The sequence below is a fragment of the Ochlerotatus camptorhynchus genome, unplaced genomic scaffold (assembly GCF_037179485.1).
Source record: "Ochlerotatus camptorhynchus isolate MF236.1 unplaced genomic scaffold, CSIRO-AGI_Acam_v1.1 ptg000350l, whole genome shotgun sequence".
Lineage (NCBI taxonomy): Eukaryota > Metazoa > Arthropoda > Insecta > Diptera > Culicidae > Ochlerotatus > Ochlerotatus camptorhynchus.
Window position 1 is genome coordinate 939,708 of NW_027040838.1, and position 19,648 is coordinate 959,355.

The 19,648-nt window shown below is 40.6% G+C and overlaps 2 protein-coding genes across 3 annotated transcripts in view; one reads left to right on the top strand and one right to left on the bottom strand.

The window, feature by feature from the left end:
- Positions 1 to 19,648, bottom strand: part of Zip99C (Zinc transporter Zip99C) — a 141,964-nt gene that overhangs the window by 24,048 nt on the left and 98,268 nt on the right. The window contains exon 1 of one of the 2 annotated variants that reach the window (XM_065231324.1): positions 5,569 to 6,003. The exons of the other annotated variant lie outside the window; for it this stretch is intronic. The gene's annotated coding sequence lies outside the window, so the exon portion shown is untranslated. Of the gene's footprint in view, positions 1 to 5,568; positions 6,004 to 19,648 lie in introns of those variants that run through there. 2 annotated transcript variants of the gene reach the window in all.
- The window catches only part of LOC135709122 (uncharacterized), a 287,841-nt gene continuing 281,539 nt past the window's right edge, over positions 13,347 to 19,648 (top strand). Inside the window, exon 1 of the mRNA XM_065231326.1 lies at positions 13,347 to 14,009. Within this exon, the coding sequence (XP_065087398.1) occupies positions 13,658 to 14,009 (352 nt within the window). The 5' untranslated portion in view covers positions 13,347 to 13,657. The remainder of the gene's footprint in view (positions 14,010 to 19,648) is intronic.

The following is a 19,648-nucleotide window of genomic DNA, read 5'->3' on the forward strand; positions in this document are numbered from 1 at the left end:
AATGTGCAGGAAGGCAGCTTCCACACCTGACCAGAGATTTGTATGCCTCAGAAAAATCCCACCGACCTCGGTTGGGATTGAACCCGCAGACCCATTGCGGTGAGAAAGCCGACATCCCGCTGCTTAAGGTCCGTGTCTCGGTTCGTGTATTCCCAGTATTATTCTCGGCTTCAGCGAGCTAAACCAAACATTCGAGCAGTTAAAATACCGGGTTGCAAAACATGTAATTATTCCCAAAGAAGCATAGTTAGCTCGATGACCGGCACTGTCGGCACAGCTGCGGCACACTGAAAAAAAAGTTGGTGCAAAATGAGTGGTAGAGTGACCACCCCTAAGGGGTCGTGTCAAATCGTTGTTGTTGACACATTGCAATTTTCGCATTCGGATAACCGCAACCACGAATTTTCGGCCTAGACCCTCCATAGATTCCCCAAAACCGAGTTGGATTTCCCAGCAACGCACATCCTAATGGCTGTTCGAAACAGTACAGCATCAGTAGCAGTAAATACAAAAAGCAAGGCAATCGGTACTGCGCTGGAAATGAGAAAGCAGCTGACGGACTAATGTTCGAATGTTCAATAGTAAAATCAAAACATTCAAGCTACCAGAATCAGGACGATCGGAGCGGCTCGTCGAGAAACCGAGGTGTTATTTTTCGTCTGATTACCACCGACAAACCGACATGAATGATCATACAAACTACAAAGAAATTTCTGATCAAAGTACACAACTGACATTTTCCGCCGTGTTCGCGGAAAATACTTATCCTAGCCACGAACACGCTTACAAAATTTATGAGTATAATTAAAGAGCCTAAATTTATTATCTATTTCGGACAAATTATTTTTATCTAGATAAAACATTTCTATGGTTTTGACAGATGGGATCGTTGCACATTTGAATCGGCCGTTATGGATTCTCGATCAAGAGTTAAGTTTAAGTTTCATGTCGGTTTGTCGGTGTGATTACACCGGCCATTCCATCGTCCATCAGTGTAGAAAGCTGCAACAACGATCTTGGCAAATTCATTCCGGTGTACTTCCGGTATGTCGTTCATGAATAAAAAAAAATAAAGAAATCCATGCTTTTAACTGTGATGCTTTCTAAAATTGTGAAAGGAAGAGAAACGGATGGAACCGTACCCTCCACCACTATTGCTACTACACTGTGAGTTGTGTTTCGGATAGAACAGATTAAAATCGTCTAGTTTCGCTAGCCTAGAGCAAAGAAGAATGGTTTAAGTTGACTTTTATTTAGCTGTAGCTGAGGCCTGGTGGCTTTCGATTACTTTTGCTCCACCGGGCACATGGTCATTCCGGTGGTACTGATAATGACGGTAGTTGAAGACACCGGCGACAACGACTGGGTAGTGGTGAGAAGCAACATCGGCGAACACAACCGCACCGGAATCGCTGACACCGCTGAAGCAACCAGCCTTTAGCAGCAGGAACACGTTCGGTGCATTCTCAAGCGTCTCCATCTTCAAATCCGCCGATATAAGCAACTTAAACGCTTCGTTCCGCCTTTTCTCGTCCAGTTGGTCATCTCAAACCGTGCATCAATGTTGATCGCGGCAGCCAATTCAGATCCCCGGAAGAGCTTTTTTCGTCCCCGAACGATGACCAGCTTCACGCTTTCGTCAATTTAGTTACCAGCAATCTTGCCACCCAATTTTTTTAGAACCGAACCGCACAAACGGCACCGATAACGTGAGCCCGTTCCAGCGATTGCAACATCAGCAGCAGCTTTCCCTAGCGGCTGTAGATTTCGAATGCCATCTGATGCGGTCCGATGTTGCTTTATCGAGCGGTCGGAGGAACTGGGGATTTTCTGGTTTGGTTCGGATTTCACTGCTTGTTGTGTTGTTTCTACAAAACAAAACATTTGAACCATCAAATTAACCGGGATTTTTCACAAACAAATAATGTCAGTCCGATGACTGGCACTCTCGGCACTACCAGCACAGCTGTGACACCCCGGGACGGGACTTCTAGATAGAGCTGGAATTAGGGCGTAACAGCTTTTGTAAACAATGACTTCTCTCGATGATTTCTCGAAAGACACGACTCTCCCTGGCAAATAAACATTACCATCGAATAGGGGGGATCCATCGGGAGATGGATATGTTGGTTTGTGTAGGCGTGCCTTGAGTTGCTAGAAATCAACGAGAGAAGTCATTGTTTACAAAAGCTGTAACGCCCTAATTCCAGCTCTATCTAGACTTGACAATCGAGCTTCTCACTCTTCTTAATGTTTGTGAAGAGTGCCCTTCGGATAGTTGTGCGTGGTGCTTGACGGAGTTGACCAATGATGCCAGGAATGTAAAATATTATTCTATTTTAATTTGGATTTTATTCGGAGTTTCTACCGAAGTTCAGCAAGCTGTACATCATTTTTGCTCAACACAATAAAAACAACCGTAAACAATCAACAATATCCATCGCTTAAAACACGCAGTGCACTCAATTTTTCAGCTTTCCTTTCGCAAATATAAACAATTAACAACGCCATTGACGTCAACATTGAGTCCGGCATCACTGCCAGCCAGATTGATGCGATCCCTCTGTTCTTTTTATTCCACGATTGCCTCTGTCAAATGGGCCAATCAGAAACTGGCTCGGATTTGACAGCAAATTGGCTCGAAATCGCTACCCGATTGTCAAGTCCCGTCCTATAGATCAGTGCACGGTCCCTAACCTCACTTTTTGCCCCCTATCATTTTGCTTCTGAGTAAAAGAGATAGCAACGAATGGGAGCCAAAACAAACCACCCAAAACTGTCAAAACTTACGGGTGAGAGAAGAGTGCGGCAAATCTTCGTGAACTGATCAATCAGGTGACATTGCAAAAATTCATGTGTGGGACACATGAAAATAATCATTGAATTTTGCTTAGTGTAGGAGTTTTTGATCTAGATAAAAATAATTTGTCCATCATAGATCAGACACGAACCCATTCATAGCTTTTGGATGCGGGTTCATGGCTTAGCTAAATATTACCCGCGAACACAGAGCCAGATGTCAGTAGTGTGCTTTGGTCAGAAATTTTATTGGTTTTGCTATGGTCATCCATGTCGGTTTGTCGGTGCTGTAAGTGCTTTGGACAGCATAGAAAAAATATTCCGTGTATGCCTGAAGATCTGTGAACATCTCAGAAGTTCCGTAAACTTGTCGGAAGTTGTGTGAACCTTTGTGACGCTACTTAAACTTAGCGGAAGCTCTGTGAACTTGTCTAATGTCTGTAGTTTACAAATTCTGGGAAACTCTGTGAAGTTTTGGGAAGTACCGTGTGTTACTCGGAAGTTCCCTGCACTTCTCGAAGGCTCCTTGAGTTTTTCATAAGTTCCATGAGCTTCCCAGAAGATCCGTAAGCTTGTCGGAAGATGGGTGATGTTCTTGAATTTTTCGTGAACTGCTTGGAAGTTTCGTAAACTTCAGATAAATTTAATGAATTTCCGACGAGTTCAGAGAACTTTCGAAAAGTTCAAGGAACATCTGAGAAGTACACAGAATGTTCGAGATGGTCATGGTGGTTGTAAGTATCGTAGAAAGAACGTTTTGTAGTGAAAGCCGCCATTTTGAACATTTTTCAAGATCCAAAATGGTCGAATTTTAGCCAAAATGTGAATCAATGCCCATAACAAAACATGCAGAGAAGCTCTATGGAGGTCATTTAGAAATGGAGTGCTATGAACTTCTTCAGGAAGACCTATGGGAAGCCATAAGTTCTATGGACGATTCTAAGAAGTCCTAAGAAAATTTAAGACTTTCACCAGAAGTCCTAACATTCCCGAGAAGTCTTATGGATCTGTGGACATTCCCTATGCACTTCTCCGAAAAGTCTTATGATCGTTCCCTTCAAGTCTTATGGAGGTTCTTGTAGTAGTCCTGTGCTCTTCCTTCCTATGAACGTTCCCTAGCCGTCATTTGAGAAGCCCTCCAGGAGTTCTGGGGACGTCATTTGACAGTTCTGGTGAGTTCCGCTCAATAGTCCCGTAAACTGGTAACCTAGGTGTCTTGGTAACAGCCCAGAAAAGAGCTAGGGATTTCCCCCAACATTCGAGCGGTCAGACCCAACAAGCCCTGTAAGCATCTCCAGAAGTCCTGAAAGTGTTCGTGTTCGTCTGGAATTGTTTCAATGCAGTACAGTAAAAGATTGTATTGACTAGCAAAAGCAACAGCAAATGCCAAATTCAAATTTTGGTCAACAAACAACTGAGTCAATAATACCGAAACCGAACAAGAGTAATTAAATGCTGGGACTAACTCTCACCTAATGCCACTACTGGGCAAGTACTCATAATGGATATATTTAGCAGCAGCTATCGTTGACGACGCAGAGAACCACGAACAAAGCGCGATAACCGTGTTAAACCATGTCGTCGTCAGCTGCTGCCATCCCAAACCATCCACGCACACAGTCAACCCATCACAGCTCAGTCGCAGTACATATCTAATCTAAAACCACATGGTTTACTAACAGCCGTACTGCTGAGTAAGTGGTTTCTTTGTTCCGCCCGATTTGCCTGCCTGTCTGCGAGCATGAGGTGGCAGAAATTTCCATTCAACTATCGAGTGTATTTACTCATCGGAGACGGCAGTCGAACCAGAGCACAAACTGATAATGCGACTCGTCGTCGTCGCGCGGGTGGTTTTGCACGGAAAACATGGTTGATGATGGTTGACGGCAGCGAATGTGGTTTGCGCCGTGCGCAAAACCATTTTGTAAACACTGTGAATGTGTGCTGCTGCTGATGGTTTTAGCTGCAGTGACGTGATTCGAATCGATGCGCGCGAAGGGAAGTGTGATTAATATGGGTGGGAAACTGGTTCCACCGATTCAGCTATAGTTGCACGTTCTAAAAACTAGAATCAAGTGATCATGTGATATTCCTATGCGAAACCGTTTTGGTTAGTCGAACGGTAGGTCTCGAAGAGTTGTCGCGCCAGGTCGATGCCCTTGAATCAGACAGTGTGTGCTGATTCCATTACCGGTGCTCGATTCAATTGGATGACAATGGTCATCATGGTTTGCGCTCTTGAGAGACATGAGTATACACTAATGGGATTATAATGCTGGTCGGTGCCTCAGAAGGAATGGACCTGCTTCCGGCCGAACTTTCGACGCTTGGCTGCCTCTGGTTCCGATGTAAACAAACGGTGGAAACGAAATTCATCGATAATAACAACAACGAAAACCGGTTCCTTTCGCGCTCCTCTCTCTCTGGTGACGCTCCCCAGTCAGCAGCCGAAAAGGCCTTGAGAGGGGTGTTCTTTGATATTGGAGACCGGGCAGGCGGCAAAAAAAAGGCATGATGTGGAGCGAGTTGAAGAATCAAAAACAGGCTCCGATCGGTTTAAGAACGCCTGTGGGAAGCAGGTTAAGCCAAAATGACGCATTAGAATTGGTACTTATTTGTTGAGTTTGGCCTTTTTGTGTGTGTTGGATAACAGAGATTCAAGGTCGCTGATTAAGCTGATTTCTCCTGGACAGGTCAATAGCCTAGCGCACTGCCAGGGACATGTAGGGAACTAACACTAACTAGCTAAGTAGCAGTAATAGTACTTACATTTAGCTCGTTCCTTTCAGCAGCAATATGATGATGATGATGCAAAATGGAAATTTTTCTTCACTTTTGTCAGTCAATTTCGAACGACGATGTCACACAAAAAACCGAGCCGTGTGTGGGAATCAAAACAAAGAGAAAATTTTCAGACGATGACACACTCCTACTCCTATCACAGAGTCCCAGATTGTTTTCTGCTTCAAACTTCCAGGAAAAAAGCACTGAGATTGAGTCGCGCACTATTTCTGCACTGCCCCCGCACGGAATCGATTTTGTACCAACTTCTGCACGATGATTATCACAATGTTGTGGGAAAGTCTTGCTTCTGCAGGGAATAATTCTTTGTCACCAGTCGCTTGCTACCTATAGTAAATACATGCAAATCAAAGTTACTGTTGTGCTACTGTATTCCTCGAAATAATTACAACCCAAGTGGATGGAATCAACGCGTTACGCGACTAACCTGCTGCTGGGCGAGGGAGATTGTTTTTATTCCGTTCACTTCGCTCTCTCGCTTTGCTCTCGCTGCTTCTGACGTTTTGCTTTTGACGCTGTTTTCTTTTCCTGTGAGATTTTGTTTTTTTTTCTTCAAACTAATCGTTTGAGGGGTAGGACTCTTTCGCTATAAGGAACTAAGAACAAAATTTGTTAAAATAAATGACAAACTCTCAAATATAGGGGAAATGGATGTAATGTCGGTCTAAATGCCCCTAATTATGGCCCATTCGAAAATTCAGCAATCGACTAAATGCTCAATAGTGACCAAAAATATCCATTAGTACCGTCCCAATGACGCGATCATCTAGATAAAATTGATAAATAGATAAATAGCAGATTTTTAGCGATGGGCCCAATCTTAGAGCCATTTCCCCTATTACAAAACGAATAAAGATTAAATTTTATGCATTTTATGATTAATCCAAGGGGGTGTCAACTTGCGTATTTTCGATTCATCTAGCCGACTTGAAAAGGTGTATGTTATATTTTTGTTTTTAAGTATTTTTAAGTTTTGTGTATTTTTGTATTAAATTCATTATGAAATGTATTTTTTCGTGTACAAAGTATTTTCGATGTATTTTTATTTGGGTATTTTAGTTTCAGCGTGAATGGATTTACGTATTTTTTGTATATTTTTCGAAGTGTGTATTTACAATTCAGCTGATTTGTGAAGTTGATCGCCACTCGGGTTAATCGAAATTTATATATTGTTACGATCAGTGTTGGCAAAATCAGAAATCAATTGATATTTTTCCGCTCTCATGCGCTCGCAATATCACGCGTGATATTGGAACAAAATATCATGCTTGATATTGATTTTACAAGCTCCTTTGATATTGCGAGACTATTCACAACGTGCAAAAATCAAGCTGAGAGTTGATTCGACACAAAAATGATTCCATTGCACATCGTTTTTTAGAAAGAGAAAGCATAGTTTGCTATCTCTTTTTAGTCTTTACCGATGGCAGATGCGAAGGGACTGCTTCAAGCCGTTATGGAAGTTTCGGTTGCATTCGGGTGTAAGCAAAAATCATTAAACTCAATCTCACCACAGTTTGGTGAGATTTGTTAGCTTGATATTCCGAGCTGCAATATCACAGCTTGCAAAATCAACCGCAGTAGTTTGCTTGTTGATTTTTGTCTACGAAAATCAATTGTGATCTTGGGCGTTGGTGAGATTTGATTTTTTGATATTTTCCCAACACTGATTACGATTAAAATTTTCGTCAAAATTAGACTTAATCCGAGACTAAATCTGATTGTCGGAGTGGAATTCGGTCAGTGTATACTAAAATTTCGTTTTTCAGTTCGTATTTATTTTGTTGTTGCAATCATTTCGCGTTGGTGTCGTGCGTGTACTGTTTTATATAAATACAACTACAATTATAACTGTTAGCCTATTTCTCATCCTATCGCTTCTGTAGACGCGTTCTGCCTCGGGACGTTGCCGCCGAGCGATCGATGTCCCAAAAACTGCTTCTCAGAGCACTGTCCGACGAATCATTTGGTCAAGGTCGGAGTATCTGCTATCAGAAGCTGCTCAAGTACTTTGTACTCATAGCATTAAAACACGCATCAACATTTCATTTATAAAATGGAAATAATTAATCATTTTGTTCGACCATTTCCACAGAGATGGCGCTGTTCCGCTGGTAGGAAGTGATAAAAATCCTTATATAGAAATTGAGAGAAGTGGGAATAATTCGCTTTCGGTGTATATTCAGGTCAAAAAAAGTGAACGACGACCTAAATAAATTAATCAGGGACTTTGTCGTTCATTTCTTTCCCGGAAATTATTGTTAAACTAGCTACAATTAATTAAAAATGATTTTTCCCGAGATTTCTCCCCATAAAGTTTTACCTGTTTTCCTACCAGTTCTCAGAGAGCCAAAAAATTCAAATTTGAGAGAGAGAATTTGCTCTCACGACCTCAATCTCTCAACATGCCATGTATTTTGTTGACGCTCGATTTGTGATTTACCTTTCATAGATTATAAAATAGAGTATCTGTCACTACAAAACATGTCAGATGCATTTACTTTAACATTTGAAATCCCTACCCATTGAATCTACCCAAAAATGGGTAAACTATGTTGGGAGTGATAAGTTGACAAATTGACAACATCGACATGAATCCGATCGGCTTTGTTCATTTATCAACTTGTCACTTCCAACCTCGCTTCCAACATAGTTTACCCATTTTTGGCTAGGTTAAGTTTTGACCAATCAGGGTGGATCCTACCCAAATTTAGGTAGTTTTGAAATAGCGTGTATACTATGGCAGATAAATCATTTTTATATTAAGGCTGTGAACCATTTGCCGAGTTAAATTTAACTCGTGGTTAAAAGTGACATTTCGAAAGTTATTTTCTATGTTCGAAAATCCCCGTGCTGTCGATCGACCGGTTTTCGAGCCACGGTTGTCAAAATTTAACTTCTTGTCTGTCAGAAATAACCATGCTCGGATAGCAGGGTTAATCGATAACTTTTCATCTGTCAAATTTTAACCAAAAGTTAAAATAATCCACCAAATGGTTCAGAGCCTAAGTTTGCATTCTCTCCTTTTATACCGACCTTTGCGTCGTCACGGAGAGTAGCAATAGCGTAACTTTTATACTATTTAGCTTTCAATAATTTTTGCGTGAACACTTACAAAATATTCAATCTATATTCAGAAAAAAAATCGAGGGGGATGACACATTCTTTCTTCTTCTTATTCGCATTTCAAGCTTATTGCATATCGCACATTAGCTTATTGCGTGCTCTCAACTTAGTGTTCTAGATGCACTTCCACAGTTATTAATTGAGAGCTTTCGATGCCTGTACCATTTTTGCATTGATATGATTGTGTGGCAAGTCCAATCATACTTCTATGCCCAGGGAAGTCAAGAAATTTTCCAACCCGAAAAATTCCTAGACCGAACCGGGAACCGAACCCAGCCACCTCCAGCATGGTCTTGCTTTGTAGCTGCGCCTTTACCGACTGAGCTAAGGGAGGCCCATCTAAATCTCAATTCTAGATGCTCAACAAATCTCACACTATCGAATCAATCTTCGAAAAATCTTCAATCATTTCTCGCATCTACTTGCATCGCACATCATCTTTTTGCAGGAAATCTTCAGAATCGTCATCAATCTTCTTTCTATCTACTCAGTGTGCGTGCAGCTAACCACAGCAAAACACAATTTTTCCTGCATCGTAGATAGAGTCGCCCCCCTCGAAAAAAATCTAAACTGACTAGTTTAAAAGTCTCACTAAATCGTTATTCCCTAATAAAAATTGTATGGTTAATTTGCTTAACGACGTGTTCTGGGTATCATCCAAAAAATTTGAAGAATATTTCAATCATTTGGGTTATCGTTCGTTTAAGGTATTTTTTTATTAGGGCTTGCATGACCCATAGCAAGTAATAAATAGAGATAATATTATCTGTTTCTTTGGTAACAAAACACGCCAAAAACGACGCAGAAATCGTCGCCATAGGAATTTGTATGGCAATGCGAGTGGCGATGATTTCTGCGTCGTTTTCGGCGTGTTTTGTTACCAAAGAAACAGATAATAAGGCTGTCCACGAGACAGTTGCGATCAGCTGACTTTTTTGTTTACCAAGAACTTTTGACAGATCACAGTAGAACTGACAGTTCACTCTCATATGAAAAGAAATGCAGAAATGTTTGTGTTTAAATTCAGCACCATTAACACCAGATCACTCACACACTCTTGATTTCTAGCTGTCAGTTCCACTGCGAAACGTCTCTTGGATCACCTTATACGAGTTTAGTTTAGTAGCTTCGATTATACAACGACTACTAACGATTTTAAATTGACTCACAATGGACAAGTCTACACACAGAGTTTAGATTACCGAAGTCGGTAAAATTTTACTGGGTTTTTAAACAGTTGAGTTTTCAGTAATCAACCCAGTAGTTTTTGGTTTTGCTGAAAATTCCGTAAATCGCAAAATCTCTGAACTGTCAAAAATTACCGTGTTAGTCAGTACTAGCACAAACGAAGTGACAGACGGAGCGGCTTGAAAACTTTGGTGACGCACCTGCTATTGCAATTTTTCAGTGTACCACATGGCAGCACCACTACTACTGGATTGTACCACATGGCAACACTAAATGTACTTGAATGTTTTGGGCAAGGTGACTACATATAGGTGTTCTAATGTGTCAAATTCATGATTCAGCCATGTTGGATTTTTGTATGGGACAGCGACCAGCGAGGGGGCCTCATAGCCTAGTCAGTAAAGGCACGGTATTACCAAGCTGGAGGCGGCGGGTTCGATTCCCGGTCCGGTCGAGGGAATCTTTCGGTTTGGAAATTTTCTCGACTTCCCTGGGCATAGAGTATCATTGTGCTTGCCACACAATATACAAATTCATCACGCAGAAAAATTTATCGTTGAACCAAAAATATTTGAGGTAAATTTAAACGTAAACTCAGTTTGTTCTGGCCACAAAAATAAACAAGGTTTATTTCAAACGTATTCCATGTTTGAAGTCATGTGATATTAATGTTTAAAACAACAATAATGTTACGTTTATTTTAAAAATATTCGTGTTGAAAATAAACGTGAATATTTTTGTTTGGTTTGACAAGTATGTGAACAAAAATAAATATGTTTATTTTAAACATGCTTCTTATATGTTTGAAAGAAACATACTTAATTTTAAATTATATTAGCAGGATAAAGCAAAAAAATGGATTGCAAAGAGATGAAAAAACGATCTGCATCTAAGCTTCTGCTCTTTTTCGGATGCGATTATGGGTAAGCTGTGGATGTTGGGTCCTGGTCCGAGATGCGGGGACCCGTCGGGGTGAGTGTCCGGAAGTTTCAGTTCAGTAAAACCAGTGAAACTTTGTGATATCAGCGTCGTTTTGTCGTTTCTAACGCTGGTCCTCATGCCGGCCTCTTTCTACGTTCGGTGTTCAAGGAGGGGGGACTGGAGGATCCGGAATAGATTCAAAATCTATTTAGGATTTTCGTTTTTCTTTCAACGTCAGTTGTGGAGGAGGATGATAAAGGATCGGCATCAGAAACGAGAGAGCGACGTCGATACCGCTGGGGTTCCTCCGGTTTTATCGAGCCGGAACTTTATTAAGACACTTACCTAGGTGGGTTTCCGAATCCATGATTTCGGTTTTGTTGCGGGCCGTTTTCAGTTGATTGGGGCATTTTTTTCCGAATGAAAACAAGAAGGAAAAAAAAGGCAGGGCACGCTAAAAATCGTTTACCCAAATTCTATATTGTTGAAATAAACATGCTTTTGACTTTAATTCAAACATATATATTTTTGTTGCAAACATGTTTTTAATTTATTTTGAATTAATCATATGTTTATAGAATGAACATTTATATTTTTGATTTAAATGAACAAAATTCGGTTCCGTGATGCATTGGTATTGGTATCGAAAGCTCTCAATTAATAACTGTGGAAGTGCATTTAGAACACTAAGTTGAGAGCACGCAATAAGCTAATATGCGCTAAGCAATAAGCTTGAAATGCGAATAAGAAGAAGAAGCGACCGAGTTTGTTTACAATTTGCTCTAAAACCGCACTTTTCCCCCCCGCGACCTCCTCGCCTATATAGTGACAAAGCTGTATCACCATTTATATACCCACCATGGTTTTGGGTTTATCTCTTTCACTCTACTCTAAACTGAAATGCATAAAAAAATGACAAAATGATACACTCTTTGCACACTGTCAAAGATCATATTGCACACAAAATCAACTATGTTCAAATCAAAACAAAAATACTAGCCCATCTGGTGGCTTCTAAGAAAATTCTATTACAGCGAACCACATTATTTTAATTGATTTCTTCGCCAGTTAGTCGTCTGTCACTTCGTTTGTGGTACTAGTATTGCTGTCTTATTCAGTAATTTATTTTAATGTTTTTAATGAACAAGTCAGTAAATTCATGAACAATGTTTTTATTTCATTATTTGTTTGGGTTCATTCGATTAAAACATTTCGAATTTATAGCGATTTGTATTTGGGGACGGAGTTTAGTGGCAGATTAGCAGTAATGCTGTTTTAACTAGTCCAGGTTGAGCGGTCAGAGTTTCCCGATGGTTTAGCCGGGTGGTGGCTCTTTTGATGTGCCGGATTGGGTGCCTAAGTCTGAAGCTCTATAACAGGAAATTTTAGTGAAATTTCTTTCTTCAAACTAACTTGAACATCTGAAAGTCAATGCAGGAGTGCAGAAACTGATAAATTTCGGGGTAGTTTATGCAATCCTGTGTTGACTTCCAGATGTTTCACTCATTTTCACAATGGTTTCTTGTTTTCACGAGAAGATTTCCGACGTCAAGTGTGAGGTTGAATCGAGGAGGATGACATAAGAAATTTGTTCACATTACAGCCTATATCACGTAATATAGGCTGTCTTGCAATATCACGTGATATACGCTGTAATGTGAACTGGGCATTACCAACAATCAATACGAAACTAACGATTTTAAATTGGCTCACTACTTGACTAGCCTATTGGTCCCAAGCAAACGATTAACGTGCCCCATTCTAGTCGAAATTCTCTAACTACGCAATGTTTGTTTTGATTTGCTATGAAAGTTTGACTGATAAAATGAGGGGTTATTGGTTTTTCCTATGTTTCGACGGGTGCATCGATTGGCTTGGGACCGAAGATAGTACCAGAACTGAGCCAAAAAGTTGAGTACGTTTCTTCGGGACCTTCTGGTCTTAGAGTTACCTCTATATGTTAACACTCCGAACACGATGCCTCCGATAAATTGTTTAACGGCAAACTTGCAATGTTTGAAAAAGCATAGCTCAACCAATTAGTTATTGATGAATTTCAAATCTATTTGCGCCACTTGAAACTCTCGTTGAAACTACAGACTTCAAAGATTTATTTGATATCAATAGATTTAAAATCTTTCGATAAATTGCTGAGCAATGATTTTTCATACATTGCCAATTTGCCGTTACACATTTTACCGGAGAAATCGCGTGTTTGGAGTGTCAATGAGTTAAGCCACTTTTCTTCAAAATGGGTAATTTTTTACTCATTAATGGGAACCTTCAAATTAGCGTGTGCTCAGTCAGCTGATTGATTTGAAAACGATAAGTTTTCATTGGTTTTGTTTTGATTCAGACGATTCTGCTTTTTCCCGAAGAGTCAGTAGGAGAAGGCGAGGATAAATAGGACCTCGTTTTCGGCGCGCTCATTTTTCCGAGAATTTTCTAGTCGCAGTTCTCTTCTCTACTTGAATTCAGTCCCTCGCCGACCTGCAAACCGAAACGTTTAGAAAGGCAAAGTTCGTTTTTCTTTGCAGTTTTTTTTTTCGCTGCGTTCGATAATCGGAAGGAAATCGGTGCTGTGTTCGTTCTATTTTGCTAGTTTTGAAGCCAAATTTGTCTAAAAGGGAAAAGGGAAGAATATAGCAAGTGAAAAATTATAATTATGCAGTGAGAAAAGAAAGAAGCAAACATAAAAAGGTTCGGCTTGAGTGACTCGGTTGACGACCTTGAATCTAACCTCCAAAATCCACGACGTAGCTCCAGTTCGATTGTCCGGTGTGTTTGTGATCGTCTATTGTTTAGCGCGTTCATCTTCAACATGTCCACCTCAGCGATATTCATTGCTTCCCGGGAGCCCGGTTCTCCGCGTACGGACGCCACACTTTCGGCGTGTAGTTCCATAGAGAGTCTCGTCACCGTGGACGAGTTGGAACCTGGGCCGGTTCGCGAATTACCCCGGCAAAGTGCTGATGTGTCCGTCGCGAGTGTTGGAGGTGACTCAGTGAACGACGTTGCCGTTAACCAGCAAGTGATGCGTTTACAAAAGTGCTCGGCTGCTGGTCTGTCGCCGGTGTCGGAGATAGCGTTCAACCTGAAGGATACCTCACTGGATACGCCCAAGACTGGGCGTGCGGTAGTTGGTGGTGGCCGCGAACGGTCCCTGGGGAAAGGTGAGCAGTTGACATTCTAAACTTCTTTCTGAATTCCTTTGTTCCATCCATCCATTGACGGCAATCGTATAGCCAACAAGGCAGCTTCCACACCTAGGTGGATATAATAAATTCTCAATGTGTGAATTACTTATTTCAAGTTAGTAATTAACGTTATGAAAGATTAGAGCTCTTCAGTGATGTCCCATTGACTTCACAATTGTAAGAACTTAACTGAAGTTCGCAGGAATGAAAAGAAATGCTGAGAATTTTAGTGAAGCTTCCTAAACAAACTGCGAGAACATAAGGAAAGTTAAAATCCTGAAAATATAGGGAAGTTACTGGAGGTTTTAAGAACCTCAAAGTGGTTGTATTAGCTACCGAAAAACTGCAGAAACTTTTAATAAGTTCCTAGAATATCAGCGAACTTCACCGGTGTCAAGAGAAGCTCAGAAATATAGAAAACTTGAGGAAAATTGTGGAAACTTTAAAAAAGTTCTATTTACATCAAAAAAGCTAGATCTAGAGAGCTTAAGGGCAGTTCCCGTAACTTTAGTTAGGAATTTGGAGCAGTTTAAAGATCTATAAAGATTGCTGAATGTGCTGAAATAAAATTCAAGAACCTTTAACATGTTCCGAGAATTTCACAGAAGTACAGAGACCTTCAGAGAATTTATGAAAACTTCGGTAATATGTCAGAACTTCACAGAAGTCCAGAGAGCTCCGGGGAAGTTTAAAGGTGTTTACGAGAAATCTATTTATTTCAGTGCAGCTTCATGGGAAGCTCCGAGAACATCAAGACAGCTCAAAGAAACAAACGGCTGTTCTATTAATTTCAAGAAAATTGCAGAAACCTTAAAACAGTTGCTAGAAACTCAGGGAACTTCCGGGATTTTTTTTTAAACTAGTTCGTTTGTTTGGAAGGCTCAAGCGCGTTAGCTTTACGGAGCCGATAGTTCATTGTTCTTTGTTTGTAACAAAATTCACTTAATTCTATGTCTAGTAGGAGTTGGGCTAGATACTCGCGGCTTATCCGAGGTTAGAGAGGTACATTGTCGAAGGATACGATCAGGGGGTGTTGTCTCATCAGAGCGTTGTTTCGGGAAAATTATATGAACATCCGGAAAATGGGAGAGTATTTTATGGGTGCTACCTATATCATAGAAATTTCAATAATATTTATTGGGAAAATTTAGCCAGTGTTATAGTGAGACCGAAGAGAAGCGAAGAGACGAGCTAAGCGATGGAATGAATGTAAGGAACAATATCAATAATTGGAATTCCGCCTCTTCGCTTCGCTCTCACTATAGAATCGGCCTAAGTTTATTAGAGAACGAAGTAACATTGATTGAAAAAAATGCGGGATCTTTTAGCAAGCACCGATATCTTCAAGAAATTCAAAAGATCTTCTAAGAAATTCAGATATTTCTAGATAGTTTCGTGATATTCAGCGAAGCTCCGAGTACTTCAAGGACGATCAAATAACTTCTGAGAAATTCCATTTAAGGAATTTTGCAGTGAGTAACAAGTAGTTGTTAGTGGAATTATGGGAGGACTGCTAACTCGGTATCGAGTTATAGAACCATAGTAAAAATGAATTTCATAGCTTCTGCGATAGTGATTTTCTATGGAATTGATGTTCTATAACTCGATAATTCTATTACTCGATGGTCCCGTCCAATATAGAGTATTAGGAAATTTGCCGGAACATTAATATTAAATAAATTTAGAGAACTTCAGGTATGTTTGGGGAAAATTAGTGATTTAAGGCAAAATTCCGTGAGCGTTTAGAAAGTTTATGAAACTTAAGGAAAATTGTGGAAACTTCAAGGCAATTGATTTAATTTCAGTAAAATTGCAGGTTATTATAAAAAATACTAAGAAATTCAGGTCAGTCTAAAGAACTTTAGGGAAATTCAGAAATCTTTTGGGAAGTTTTAATAACATCAGGAAAGTCTAGACTATTGAAGAAGTTTTGAATTAGTGTCGATTATTTAGCAGTAATTCCATGAACTTCAGGAAAATGACGCCATTTTGGGAAAATATTACAAGATCCAAAATGGCCGAACTTTTTGTAAAAATGTGAATGATTGCCCATAGCACACAATTATGCAAAGTTTCATGCGAATTGGATAAGGTCGAGTTTTTCCGATTCGTTATTTGGCGTGGAGAGCTGCTCAATGATCTTCCCAGAGGTTCCCTCAAGTTTTGAAACTGCTCTGAAGCTTATGGCACTTCATTTAAAATGCTCCCACATTTTCCTAATGTTCATGAAACTTTCCCCTGAAGTTCTCGGATATTCCCTAACGTTTTCTGAACTTCTATGACGATTTGCATTCTATACGATTTACCTTAAACGTAATGCGATGTACATATGTCATTCTTATATGCGATGTTGACTTAAACCGAAGACAACAAATCAAGAAGACTGGCAACTTTGCCAGAATCCAAGCGACAGATACAATAGCGCTGCACTTGAGTGAAGGTGGAAGCAACGCATAGAAAAATGAGCAAATACACAAACCCTTCTTCTGAGGATGTAATCTTTGCTATCAAATTCGTTCGAAGCAGGAGCAAGGAGTCAGTATTTTTACTGGATTTTTGGATTACTGAAAAACTCGGTTAAAATTCAAATGACTGTTATTCGTAAAGATTGGATAAAATCGACAAATTTTATTTTTCATCATTACACGGAGCTAACAGAAGTAAGTCTGTAAATTTTCGTAACACATTTTCTCAACTTTCAATTTTTCACAGATTTTTTAATTTTACCGAAGAGTTCCGCAATTCAAAAACTCGGTCAAAATTACTGACTGGATAAGTGTGTACTGATGTATGGTTGGTGAAGAGGCTAGCATCTGGAGGGTATTCTCGGACTAGTGAATGCCACCCATCCCCACTTATAATTCAGTAATACACTATTTATTCATCTCTGTTTCATAGTTTTACAAAGTTTTACAAAAAGAAATGAGCGCACGAAATATCTCCGCAGCTATGTTCTCTTTCGGCGCAGGGGATGGGCGGTAATCGAAAGTTATGAATTTAGCTCAACATTTAGAATATCATTCCACCAAATTTTCAGGTGCGTAGTCTCCTGCAACAGCCGAACGTACGAACGAATAGGGTGACCATAGCGCATTTTAAGAAAACTGGCTGTTTTAAACCAATAATTACGAAGAAACCATAAAGCCTATAAGGTTAATACCAAAGGCACAAATCTAGAGAACGGCATGGAGAATGTTTTGTAGAACAACTAAATTAACAATAATGAAAATTTTAAACTTAAAAACACTAAGATGTATGAAATTTCACCAGTTTTTTTTTGTTACTTTCAACATACTTTTCAATTTTAATGTATGGTAATTAACTTTAATCGAGTTTTTTTCTAAAGAGCACTGATAGTTAAGACTTAAATCTTTCATTTGATATGTTGAAATTAGACAACCACATTAAGATTAAAAAAAATATAGCTAACCAAAGTTGGCAATAAAAGAAAACATAAAATGTTGAATAACTCACTTAGCAGTCACTGCTGTGTTGGTGTTAGATTATGTTAGATTATGCACTGAACACTTCCAGTGTGCATGTGTCAAAATTTGCTATTAACTTTGCCATAATATAGGGGAAATGCAGGTAATGTCGGTCTAAGTGTCCCTAATTTGGGCCCATACATAAATTCAGCAATCGACTAAATTTTCAATAGCAACCAAAAATATCCATTATTAACGTTCCAATAACGCGTTCATATAGATAAAATTGATAAACAGCAGATTTTTAGCGATGGGCCTAATCTTAGATCCATAGGCCAACAATAGAGACATTTCCCCCTAATCAATTTGTTTCAAAACACAACCGTGAATGCACCAAGTCTCGCCATGCCGATGCCTGTCCGAAGAACTAGGTACATCATTTCGCGCCGGACTGCGTACAATTATTTCGATCACCTAGCATGAAGAAATCAGGGCAATCGCTTCCATAGCAATACTCCGTTATCAAAATCGTTACACCGGTGACGGCACATTTCCTCCCAAACAAAGAACTGCTGACAGCGGTATCGTGACCGGACCGAGGTTTCCGGCCACGGCTACACAAACTAGCGATGCAGCTCCCACGGCTGCGGCTGCTTCTAATGCTGCTATTGCTGGTCCGTCTCCTACAACATTATTTTGACGAATTTTAGAGGAGACGGACCAGCAGCAGCAGTAGCATTGGAAGCAGCCGCAGTCGTGAGAGCTGCATAGCTAATTCGTGTAGCTGTGGCTATAGCAATACACTATTTAGGTTATGTCTTGACGGACGTTGGACTGTGCCTTAAATTTAGCTTTGATATGGTTTTAATGTTTTCTCCCTTCAATAAGTGGATGTTATCAAGATCGATCTTCCGCCGTGTAGTCTCGAATCGAATTGGAAAGGACATTACATGAGAGGGGGGGCTTTGTATGTGTAGTCTTGCTGACGAACATGGACTCCATCTTACATTGGACGAGTTTCCGAAGGTTCTCGTTACTCCACGCACCGTTCATCGTCTTGGACGAGGAGAAACACAGCTTCATAATGAACGGGAATTGTGTGCCTTTGTGATCGACCGCACTGTGGTTGCACTTAATGATGGCGTTCACCGCCAGGGCTACGCTCGGGAACTCGACCAATCCGAAGAAGGAACGTTCCGATTTCAGCGGAAACATTCACACTTGCGATGGATGGCAGTCCAGTGGAGAATCTTGCTCGGTGGCAGTAAGCGATTTTTGCTGTCCTGCGTCAACGAAAGGAAGCGATTGTTCTTGAAGGCGCTGTAGTCCTTGAAGCTGATCGAATTGTCCGGCAGGGTGTAGGGGTTGGTGGACTCTGACAAGTAGTTCTGCTTGGAAAATGCAATCTGAATTTTGCTACCATCATTTCCGATTGGAATGTTGTGCTGGATGCTGTGTTCGACTGGTTCGACTGCGATGGCGTCTCCCACTTTGCTCTTCAGGAACTTTATCTTGACGTTTCCGTACCGGCAGATCAGATTAGCTTAATGGTGTTGGCTGTGTTGTTATCGAGTCCGTAGACCATCATCACTGCACCCTGTTGCTGTGCCCGTTGAAAGAAATTGGCTGGTCCAGTTCGGATCAGCGGTGCGTCCTTCATCAGTCCGACGTGTGTTCCGGCCGGTGTTGGTTTCCAGTTTTCCGACGGATGAAACTCGGGCGGTTAAAATTCGATGCAAATCCGTTTTCCCGCCGGCTCCCAGAAGGGCTGGTTTATGACCATGGGTGACTAAAGATTGACGGTCGTTGTACGGGGTCGGCTTTCCGCCGAAGATGGTAAAATCGTGTAGCAACGGGGCTCGTCCGTTGCAGGCATCCTTGGAGAAGGCTGCTTCCGATGTGTACACGGCAAATGAGAACGACCCAAAACCACAAATCCAATTTTTGGGAATGTAAGACTCGCAAAGCGATCCTACAATCTCGTTCTAAGCGACAGGTAAGAAACGCTCCACGTTTCCGAACAGGTACAAATTCCTCTGCTGTTAACAACGGTCAGCGAGGAACAAATTCTACATTCGTACCCGTAGGTACAAATATCACCCCTGCTTCAAATGTTTCATCTGTACCTACTCCCCTCGCTGCTAGCAATGTTCAGCGAGTTAATGGAGCTACCTATGCTGCTATTGCAGC